Consider the following 11916-nt stretch of genomic DNA (forward strand, 5'->3'; position numbering starts at 1 on the left):
CTTTTTTTAACAAAAGAAATCTTCCATTTTTGTATTTTATTGCAATTAAATTTTATTCCAACCATCGCGATCTTACTCAATAAATTTTCTACATCTTCTATATATATATTGTACCTTTAGTCGTCCATAACTTCATCCTTAACAAAGAGAAAACCTTAAAAAAAAATCATCAATATATCTGCATCAAAAAATGGCCGACTATTCAATGGTTAAAGATCTCACACCATGGGAGGAGTTCAAACAGACAATCAAAGTGAAGGTACTCAAGAGATGGGATACGGTTGATTCAGAAGGCCATGAAGGAATGTATTTCATCTTGGTTGATGAAATAGTAAGATTCGTTATTGTCCAAAGAATTCATTTATATTTTGGTTGTTAATTGTTGTTTATTTAAATAAATATTATAATTTGTGCTAGGGATCTCGAGTTGCTGCTATGGTTAACGACTTCAAACTCTCTTACTACAAGAGGGTTTTCCAAGAAGGTTTTTGGCTTCGACTTTCACAGTTTCGCTTGGTTAACTCCGGTTGGAATGAAAGAACCACAAATCATGCTTACAAGATCATTCTCAATCAGAGTTCAAAGGTGAATTATATCAGACCTTTGAGCCAGGATCTTTTCATCAAAATCGTTGATTTTCCAAGTGTTTACAACTGTCCTTCTCACTACTACCCGATCGGTATGTTTCCTTTTAATAATATTCTGTTTTTGTATAAAATGCATACGTCTCTTTTTGTTTTTCATGTATTCAAAACCAAATAAAATAAAGTTATGTTATATAGACATGCATTGATTATTGGGATTTTATTCAGATTTAATGGGTATTTTTGATAAGGAGATTGGCAATGTTGTTGAAGATTTCAATGATGAGAACAGTGTTCCAACCCTACATTTTCGTATCAGTTATATAGAGTAATGCCTTCTACTATGTTTTATTTGATTTTGTGATTATAGAAATTTCTATTTAGTAAGAATTTTTCTTTATCTCTAGGGGTAACACACTGAACTGTGTCGCACATGGTGATTTGGCTTATGATATCAAGGAAAAATCAAACTGCGAATTACTTAAAGGACCATATCCCATATTGACTGATTGTGTTTTTAAGAAAAATGAGAGTAAGTAGCCATTATGTATTTATTGTTGCTTTGATATTTTATTTTTTAATCAAATTGTTTTATTCCTTATAACTTTTTTTTAATATATATAGATGAAATTACGATCACTGATTTTGAAGAAGGAAAGCTCTCACGTTTCTTGGTTCATCCAGATATTGATGAAGTAAACGATCTCCGTGCCAAGTAATATTTTCCCTTACCTTACTAATCACGTTTTCAATTTTAAATTTATTTTAGTTATCCTTACTTATTTTTATTTTATGTATTTGTTCAGGATTTGGCAAAAGCTAAGGGATTCGGCCCACAATGCTTCATCTTCTGGAACAAGAGATGTGTAATTTGATTTCATCAAATCCTGAACTTCTCTTTCTTAACTATCTTTAATTTCATATCAGTAATCAAAAGGAGTGATGTCCTCCTTCTTTGTTGAATGTTAAGACTTATGATTTTTTTCTCGGATTTTTTTGAAGTTACACTTTGAACTATTACCTTTTTTATTATAACTATTTAAAATATATTTTATGTTATCATAACTATTATGATTTGCAAAAGATTACAATTTATGCGAACTAAATGATCTTATAATCGAATACAATCGTTCATTTATAATTTTACTTTATTAACAAATTTTTTATTCAATTTAATTTTAGTACTTACGTTGTAACCACAAAAAGAATTAATAAGTTAGTTAATAATGGATTTATATTAAATTATTATGTTAAATAATTAATGGAGATATTTGATAATATACTAATAATTTTAACGTTTGTTATTTGTTCTTACTTGGTCTTTACGTAAACAAAGATACTTATGCTGTGCTATATCTCCAATTGTTTGTCTCCTTATATTTCAGCATTTGGAAAATATAATGACTAGATTTCCGGAAGAATTTAGATATGATAGTAATATTATTAGAAACTTTATGTTTAGGGTAGCATTCCTTAAATTAATCATTGTTAATATTTGATTACATATTCTATAATCATCTTTCCTTATTTACGCGAGATAACACATATAATGAATATATACGTAACAAATCATTTTAATAAAAAATTACGAATACGACTTCCATATATTTGTCATATTACTTATTTGAAGTTGCACAAAATATACGTTAATATTTAATTCTATAATCTGTTAAATGTATCGTAACTACCTCAACAAAACTATGGAAATATTCTTAAACAATATAGAGAATCGTAATTTATGCCATCTAAGATATAACTAACAAGATACATATTCCTTAAATCACTGACTGTTGCAAATTGTTTTACAATTCGTCGTATATACTCAAATAATTTTGGGACGTCATATCCTTAATTTACTAACATACTCCTATATAAACCTTTGCTGCAAACCATTTTATTCATCTTTAATCGAAACCTCAAAGAAAATGTGTGAATACCAAATGGTGCATGAGTTACAATCTTGGGAGGATGGTTGGACAATTAAGGTGAAGATTTTAAAGAGATGGGGGGCCTTTGATGCTGACGGTCTTCGTGTGATGAATTTCATATTGTTTGATGAGAATGTAAGTTTGATACTCATCTCTATCAATGTCTTATATTATTAGTACTTCATATCGTTTTGCTACTAATGTTTTATATCAATTACCCTAACAGGGTTGCAGAATTTCTGCATACGTTGGTAACCTCAATCTATCCTATTTCGAATACGTTTTGCAAGAAGGAAATTGGGTGCAGTTATCCAAATTCAAACTAATTCCTTTTAAGTGGGAAGAACGGACTACAAGACACGTTAAGCAAATAATTTTAGATGGTGAAACTAAGGTCAGTTCCATCCAACCTTTGACTGGAGATCCTTTCCTTCGTTTTGTTGATTTCAGCCGTGTTTACAATAAGCCTTACAGCCACTTCTACCCAGTTGGTAAGTATTAACATTTATCTTTATTAATTATGTATTTAACTATGTTAGTGTTATCGATTATAGTATTGTATGATTAATTGTGTAATATTGATCAGTTGTGGTACTACAATATTTTTTAAAGCAGATTTGATTGGTGTTCTGGATCATGTCGACAATATGGTAACAGTTGTTTATCCCGATGACAAAAGTGTTCCAACACTGAGATTCCGAATTAAAGACCTGGAGTAAGTAATATAATGGTTTCATGTTTTTATATCATTATTTGAGATACAATATAATCATAATAATTATAATGTGTAGGAATTGTACTCTTAACTGTGTTGCACATGATGACTTGGCTTACGAGATAGAAGGGAAATGCAAAGGTCCTGTAGGGAAGAGTCCATTTGCTATTTGTGTCTTAACTGATTGGTTGGTTAAGAAAAACATTGGTGCGTTTATATGATTTTCATATTTATAAGACAACCTTATACATAGTCAAAACTTGATTCCCTTATATTATTTATATATTAGATGAAATGACAATTGAAAATTACAAGGAGGGATTGTTTTCACGTTTTGCTATTGCCCCGCCATTGGATGAAGTCAAAGGCTTTGGGATCAAGTAATAATCGTTATTAACATTCAATAGTTTTAGATTATGATTTTTTTTACTGACTAATTACATGAAAAATATTATTCTCAGGCTTGCAAAGAAGATAACGGAAGTATACGTGAGTGCTTCAAGTTCTCAAGGAAGAAAGGATTAAGACTTATTTTATGCTATCTTATATTTTATATTCTATTTTTTATTTTGTTATGAGTGGTGTTCTCCTAAGTTTGTTTTAATAAATACTTTGTTTCTCTTCCTACCATATTTAATTTAATTTCAATAAAGTGTATTATTTGGATATTAATTTTTTGCATTATTTGTTAGTCATATATTTTGTCTTTTTATTCGCTGATGAGTAGTAGAAATTTAAAATAGACATGCAACCAACATAAACAAGTTTTATTCTGTTATATTACACAGTGTATATATATCGTTGTACTTCTATATAAATAGTACTATCATATCATCAATAAATAAAAAACCACTTAGATTTAATCAAAGATAATATATGAATTTATTAATGGATTTTTAGTTTCTAAATTTGAAACTATAAATATAGATTCCTGATCTTAGAAAATATTCATTCGAGATATTCGGTTTCCATTAGACATATTAATCTAACTGTATTACTATAAACCTAAAGTCTCCTATTTATATTGGATTTTGCAGTTGTCTAAAACCTAGATACCACATCGTACCCTTTCACCATGGAACTCTATCACCGAATTTCCGATTTGCAATCATGGAGATCGGACTGGAAAATCAAAATATTGGTTTTAAAAAAATGGGATACTCTTGGTCCACAAGGAATTGAAGGTTTGGAATTTATTCTGGTGGATGAAGAAGTAAGTTATTGTTATTTATTTCATAGTAGTATTATTATTCATAAACATCTAAATATATTTATACTGAACTTTTCAAGGATGCAAGATTCAAGCTTCGATGACTAATCTTGTGTTGGTTTCGTATTATGATCAAGCTTTGCAAGAAGGACAATGGAATACTCTACATGATTTTGTTGTAAATGATTCATTTTGGTTTCAGAAAACAATTCATCATAAATGGAGGATTTTTCTACTTCAGAACACTACTGTCAAAAGGCTATATGAAATCCCCACCGATACTCAATTTATGTCTTTCTCAGAGTTTGAGGATATTTTGGATGGGACTATTGATCATAAGTATCTTATTGGTATTTGTCTTATACAATTCTCATTGATTTTCAATTTAAAATCTTTTAAATATCTTTTGATACTTTATGTGATATTAGATTTATTTGGTGCTGTTGTCCACGTTGGACGACTTACAAGGATTAAGGATTACGGACTAGATTGTGATTTTCGTAGATACTATAGTCGACTACGATTTACGTTGAGAAATCTCAAGTAAGTATTTGAATCGTTACCCATTTAATTGTATGTTATTAAGATAACAATATATTTTGTTAATATATTGTAGGAATGTTGAAATTAGTTGTGTTGCTTATGGTAACTTGGCTGATGATTTTCAATCACAATTGTGGTCTGCATGTGGTTCTAATATAACATGTGTATTGACAGACTGGCATATAGCTTACAACAATGGTTTATTTCTAACTAAGTTCTTAACATTTAATCATGATAACAGTAGTTATTATGGTCAGATCAAATATTAGTTATACGTAAAATCTATGTTTTAGGGTCATTGACTATTTCAGATACAAGAGGGATGTCAAGGTTTCTTTTTGATCCCCATAGTGTTGAAGTTGACAAGTTCAAAGATAAGTAAGTACTATATAAATATTTGATATTATTCTAAATGCCAGTAATAACATATCTATATATAATTATTTAGGTACTTCAAATCCAATAAGACGGAGAACAATGACATTGAGATTAAAGACTAATCTCATATATCATATTCACCTATTAATTATGGTTGGAGGTTCAACTATTCATGTCGTTTAGCTACAAAGGTGACCAAATGAAGTAGTCAACGTTTTAATTCTATGAACTTATGTCAAATTCAGGATTTATTAATAAGAAAGATTGCTTTCATTATTCTCTATAGATGTTTGCTCATTACAATATATATATGTATATATATTCGTCTAATACTATATACGTTTATATTATGTAGACAACATTGAAAATTTAAATAATATCATCCTCAATTATAAATAACCAATACCATACCAAGTTAATATACATTCAAGTAATGCGACAAATATATAAAATTGTTTTTATAACCTAACTATTAACATACACACAAAGAAAAATTTAAATTGTATCTGCTCTCCAAACTTGAAATCTTTATAAAAAAAAAACTTCTCGTGCACAGCACGGGTCTAAATCTAGTAATCTTATATTTAAAATTAAAAAATCGTTGTTGGGTTTTGTTTATGAGGTTTAAGTTATTGGTCGTAATTATTCTCATGAATCATGATTACAAAATTACAATCTGTTCAAAAAATCGGCTACCTAGCCGCCCGCTTAGTTGCTATGCGGAGGAAAGCCACCGCGATTTTGGGCCAATCGGCTAGTTTAGGCGGGTTTTCGACTTTTGACCGTCTAGACCGATTTATTAAACCAGTCGGTGAATTATATCTAAAAATCGGCTCAGTTTTGACCAATTAGATAACTCATTTTAGTAAAACAATTTGGCCCGAAAAGAGCTAAGTGCACAACTCATGGCTGCGGGGTGCTATCAAAACGAGAGTGAAGTGTATTTATACTGAAGTGCAACATTTATAAGCCCATGATATTATTAAAATATAGGCATTTGCATAGGATAGCACTTAAGTTACATATGCGTTCGTTTTTAGCCTTTTTAAGAAGCTTTGCAGATTTAACACTGATTTTACTGTTCATGACTATTTCACTCATGTAAAACACGATGAGTATGATAGTGTACCATTACACAGAACAGTAAGGGATGCGGTAAGATGATCATTTCAACGCCAAAAGAATTAGATTCCATAAGACTTTTGTAAAAGTGCTATTTTGCTAATGTTTTCTACTAAAATGCTATCCGACATAGTTTTTGTCTAAGAAATTAAAGTGTCAGGTGATCCAGTTTATCACAAAGTTTATCACAAATGGGTTTGATATACTATGTGACTATGTCACTTAGTTTTGAACTTTCATTGAGTTTAGTTTTGAAAAAAAATCTACTCTCCAACAATTATTTCTGACCGGTTCAGAAGAACTAATCATGAATTAATGGCTTTGACCAAACTTATGCATGAACCCAAAACAAAAATGGAAGAAATAAGTTGAACAAAAAGAGACAACAAACAGTTGCATCTAAAATTTTGAAACAGTCGGGGTCTTTTACATAGAGAATCGCTCAGAACACAACACAAAAACATAAATCTCTCAAGACAAGACAGACGGTTTTTTTTTGGTGAGGACAATATTGTCCTTTGATTTTACAAACAACAAAACCCTCACCTAAAAATCAAACATGACTAAATCAAATCCTAACCAGTGACACAACAAAACCTGAAATCGATACCAAAAACAAAAGCCACAAGCAACATCCTTCCTTCTTTCTTTCTTTCTTTTTACCATTTGGCTCTAGAGACTGAGTTTCTCCAGAATTTTATTCCCAAACCTGTTGCACCTCATCAATGGTTTGTTAAGCCGTATATGCTCCACCAAGATGCTTCGCAAATTATAGTCCTGCAAACACAAAACAAAGATTCTCATGATCTTGCGCATTATCTCTACGCAGCATTAAACAATGTACTGCATTAATATTCGTTACCTTACACACAGCCCATGCGGTTTGAATGACATAGTTTCCAAACGGGTCTGTAAGAAGTGTATCAATATCTCTATCACTTAGCAAGTCGAATAAAATCACTCTACTAGTGTCGATATACTGTATATTCAAGAGCTTCTGCACAGCATGACTTCCATATTTGTTGCGGGAGAGGTATGCATAGCTCCCAACAAGGTGCCTCACGAGCTGAATTGTCACACTTGGATTTTCTAGCTCCACTACATACTGCACCACGTAGTTCCTGAAAGGACAACATTGTGAGTAAACAAAAGTCGATCTATATATATATGAGATATAAATATGATAGGTTGTGTATAGCATTCATCATCGTGTTTACCCGTAGCAGTTCACGCAGAGTCTCAACGAGTTAGCAATTATCTCGCGAATCAAACGTTGCTTTAGCACATTACAATTAATGTCAAGACATTGCTGAAGCATGCAGCAGCCATGTTGATCAATTGCTATCGGGTAACAATTCCGAGCGATAACCTCAAGAAGAATCTGTAAACAACACAGGGGATAGAAGAAAGGGTGACCATTCAGGGTCTATCATGGCTCATTTTTCTTGTACCACAAGGCAAGAAATTTACAGATGTTAGAACTGCTACAAAACATACCATATAGACTCTAGAGATACGTTTCAGACTTTCAGTCATGAGTTCTATAGCAGATGAAGAGCAAAATTAAAACAACTGACACAAAGCTCACTGAAACATCAATTTTGATTCATCTACTTTGAGTTGCTACAGTATATTCTATGGTATAAGAAAGTCAAGTTTGAGAATTTACAAAATTGACTCCATGACCAGAAGCAAAGATTCAGCAGAAAGTTTTCATATCCCATAATACTTCGAACCAACAATGTTAAGTAACAGTATACTTCAAAAACAGAAGCAGAGTACATACCCGATTCTGCGATGGAGAAAACTCGTTAAAGCATAGCAGAATCACATGTTTGGCATTGTTGCTCCTTGTGAGTGTAAGTGCTGCCATGCTTACAGCTCCCACGATGCTCAAGATTTGATCCTCGGTACATAGACACTTCATCAGGGATTGCATCGCTCGGGTTCTGATATCTCCAAAACAAGGACACAAATAAAACAATACCCGTATACAAATCAAGAACCAAATCACGAATCATGAAAAGTAGAACACAAGAAGTCAAGAATCAAAAGACTGTGTACCCGATAGGATCAGTGCATACGGTTACAAACCGAGGCCGGTGCTGAGTGACCAAATCAAGCACCTGGCTGATTTGTTCATTGCTGCATCTCTCCATCAGCCTCTGAAATACGTGGTGGCCAAAAGGGTCCACCATCAGCTCACAAGTGTGGAAGACGACTTCGTTGAAAACAATATCAATCGTCTCCTTGGAACCAACACAGATCTTCTTTTGCAACTCGTTGCTTGAATCTCGTTCTTTAGCGAGCGAAACAATCGAGCCAAAGCCATTGTGGTGACGGCTCTGATCCAAGAAACGGTTCCTTGAGAGATAAGGAACCTCTCGCAGATCTCCTCCACTTAAGAAACCATTCAAGGATCCTCCATTAACATAATCGTTCTGAATCGATAGTGTCTGCAAGTATTCACTCATCATCAACTGTTGCGAATCTGTTTCACGGTGAGGATACGGAGGAGAACGAGGCCAATAACCACCACCACCACCAGCAGAACCACCGCCATTGATCGGTGAAGACGACGACGATCCATTGCTCCAAAGTGAAGGATTCTGCTGACGAACAGTTGGATCGCGAACAGAGAGGTTACCCAAAGAAGATGCTAGGGTTTGCAGATCAACACCATTCGGGAAGCGAAATAGACTCTGTTCGTCGACGACTCTGTGACGGCTTTCCGGTTGAAGCGGAGGAGATTGCGACTGAGACTCAAATCGTTGATGATTCACCGGATTCTCCTCCGTCGCGTCGTGGTCGCCGTTTTTGTTGATCAGATGCGACTCCATAGCTAAAGGAAAGAAGCTGAAGAGAGAAGAAAAAAGAGAGACCTTAATTAACTCTTCTCTGGAGATTTTAGGGAGATATATAAAAAGGAAAAGAAAAGATTTTAGGTAATTAATGGAGAAAAACGTGCTTAAGGTAAATAAGAGAGATTTAATTGAAGAGATAAGCTTAAACAAGGAAATTTTAAGAGATTAGATACGTTTTAAGAAAATCTGAAAATCTTCTCTATGTATTGCCCAATATATTTCTTCTTTCTTTCTTTCACTTCTTTCTTCTGCTAATTTTTTTTTTCTTTTTGCCATGCACATTAAATAATCACAAAAATATTCCAATACGACTCGTACAGTCAAAGTCGCAGTGCACTTCAAACGAAAGAATCGCGTGGACCACACTAGTAAACTTCTTATTGGTTATGTGACATTAAAAAAAAATATGTTTTATATCGACGTAATAAAAGATTTTCTTGTATTTTACTTTTCGATCATTATCTATTGAAATCAAAATCTTAACCGAATATTCAATATTTGATTTAATCTAATCTGTTATTATTTTATTTTATTTTTCATTTGATAATGACAGTAATAAAAAGTTTCGAAACATTTTATAAATTAATAATATCGAAATAATAATATTTTATTAATTTTTTGTGATATTAATTTATTTATAAAAGAAAAAAAATTCTTCTATAATTTTTTAAATTTTTTTAAATAATATTATATTTTAAAATTTTAACAAATCTCGTAATGTAAATTATGCAATCATAACTATCGTAATAAAATAATTATTAATATAGTAATCATATTTAAAATATTATATTTATATATATTTGCATAAATGTATATAATTATTAATTTATATTTTTGTTGGGATCATATATTTACATAAGAATTTTTTAAAAAAATATTATCTTATTATCTTATTATCTTATCGAATTTGGTGGATTTTTATATTGGTCTGATTTGAGATTAATAAAATTTATTAATTTATAATAATTATTAATTTATTAAATATTAATTTATAGAGATTTTACTGTATTCTTTTTTTTTATTGTGTCTCAAAAAAAAAAGCAACTCAAAAATCCATAACACGGACTCTAACTCTGTAACAGAACTGGTTCAGGCTATAGAAACGCTCATACGAAACGCTCGCTAACTACTCGACAAACAATTCAGTTCATAGTATTTTTCAGAAATGGTTTGCAGTATCTTCGTGATAGTGACTCTGTTTTTGTTATATTTTGATTGTTTTGCTGAGTTTTTTTAGTACTCTTCCTTATTACCATTTGTAGATATTTTTGGAGTAATCAACAAATTTAACATTCAATCAAACATTCAATCAAAGAAAGATAAAAAATGTTGAGAAGACAAAAACTAATGCCCAACTAAATTATCTCCAGAAAATGAGCGAAAATCCAATATATGTAAAAATTATGAAAAGAATCTCCGAAATGTTGGAACCTTATGAATTGAAATGAGAAACTGAAGTTACGTACCAACCGAACAAACATCAAAATTTTATGAAGGAGCCTCCAAAATCACGATGATATAAAGGGATTAAGGCCACTACCTTTTCTTTTACCGGTAAGCACAACCCTCGATATAGTGAAACTTGCCGGTTATATCGCTAGAGGATTGATTAGAGTAATGTTTTGGAAGCTACAAAGCCACGAGTTATATTGGTGTTAGACCCATGCAGGTTACTGGTTAACCCACAGGTCAGAATATGTTTCTTTTAGAATTAAAATTTGTTTTGCTATCTCTAGATTTTATTCTATATACATAAATTTTCTATTTTTAAATAAAATTCGACACGCGTCAAACATGCTTATTATCCACGAAATTTAAAAAAATATTTCAAAAATAATTAAAACTAATATGTTTTATCTTTTTTGGGGCAAAATATGGTTTTACGTTATAAACTTATTGTTATAATTAAAGTTGCTACAGTAAAAATTTGTAAATAGAAATAAACGGGAGATTCGGCTTATCTTTTAAAATATAAAATTGAAAGACTATCGAGCAATAAATCTATTATAGTATTTGTGAAGTGAATTGGGCTGTGGTTTAACGCACAAATTTTTGTGTTGTTATGATTAATGAAATTCTGATGATTTGATTGGTTGATAATCGTTATAATTTGATTGGTTGAATTAACTAATTTTTAATTATTAAAATTGATATTAGTTGTTTTAAAAATGGAAAACTTCTATAATTGAGATAAAAAAAGCCATGGGCCATAACATTTTCTCTCGAATAACTTGGCCCAATTTTCAAATACAGAAATATTATAGATACCTTCTAATATGTTGTTTGTGCTGAATGAGATGGTAGCTGTGTTGGTTAGGTGTTTTGTCCATTTATCGAATGCTCACGGGTTAGAATCTTGTGGTTAGTTTATTTTTTGTTTTTAATTTTTAGATTTTAGTTACAATTCGATGTTTGGAAATATTTTTTATTTATTAAATATTTTATAAAAGGAAATATGTCATAATTTCCTTTGTTATTATCTAGAATGGAATCTTTACATTTTTATAATTAATAACTACGAAATTCATGGGAAGATAATATCGTATACAGAACAATAATTACCTTTTCGTAT

At 31.2% G+C, this 11916-nt stretch overlaps 2 protein-coding genes across 2 annotated transcripts; one reads left to right on the forward strand and one right to left on the reverse strand.

Moving 5' to 3' along the window:
• Nucleotides 1-2524: 2524 nt before the first annotated feature.
• Nucleotides 2525-3752, forward strand: LOC112087491. Its single transcript, XM_024157406.1, has 6 exons — nt 2525-2647; nt 2739-3003; nt 3128-3227; nt 3304-3434; nt 3517-3607; nt 3689-3752. The coding sequence occupies exons 1-6, from the start codon at nt 2525-2527 to the stop codon at nt 3750-3752; spliced, it is 774 nt and encodes a 257-aa protein (XP_024013174.1).
• A 3400-nt stretch (nt 3753-7152) lies between these two features.
• On the reverse strand, nt 7153-9320 carry LOC18020499 (putative pumilio homolog 13). Its single transcript, XM_024157407.1, has 5 exons — nt 8545-9320; nt 8267-8429; nt 7698-7861; nt 7343-7601; nt 7153-7257 (listed from the first exon to the last, which is right to left on the reverse strand). The coding sequence occupies exons 1-5, from the start codon at nt 9318-9320 to the stop codon at nt 7153-7155; spliced, it is 1467 nt and encodes a 488-aa protein (XP_024013175.1).
• Nucleotides 9321-11916: the final 2596 nt, after the last annotated feature.

Source organism: Eutrema salsugineum, unplaced genomic scaffold, assembly GCF_000478725.1.
Source record: "Eutrema salsugineum unplaced genomic scaffold, Eutsalg1_0 scaffold_17, whole genome shotgun sequence".
Classification (NCBI taxonomy): domain Eukaryota; kingdom Viridiplantae; phylum Streptophyta; class Magnoliopsida; order Brassicales; family Brassicaceae; genus Eutrema; species Eutrema salsugineum.

Coding starts and splice junctions, on each gene's coding strand:
- LOC112087491 (XM_024157406.1), top strand. CDS start 2,525: ATGGTGCATGAGTTACAATCTTGGGAGGATGGTTGGACAATTAAGGTG. Junction 2,648..2,738: donor TCATATTGTTTGATGAGAAT/GTAAGTTTGATA, acceptor TTACCCTAACAG/GGTTGCAGAATTTCTGCATA. Junction 3,004..3,127: donor CAGCCACTTCTACCCAGTTG/GTAAGTATTAAC, acceptor TTTTTAAAGCAG/ATTTGATTGGTGTTCTGGAT.
- LOC18020499 (XM_024157407.1), bottom strand. CDS start 9,320: ATGGAGTCGCATCTGATCAACAAAAACGGCGACCACGACGCGACGGAG. Junction 7,602..7,697: donor CTCTGCGTGAACTGCTACGG/GTAAACACGATG, acceptor TTGTCCTTTCAG/GAACTACGTGGTGCAGTATG. Junction 7,258..7,342: donor CCGCATGGGCTGTGTGTAAG/GTAACGAATATT, acceptor TTGTGTTTGCAG/GACTATAATTTGCGAAGCAT.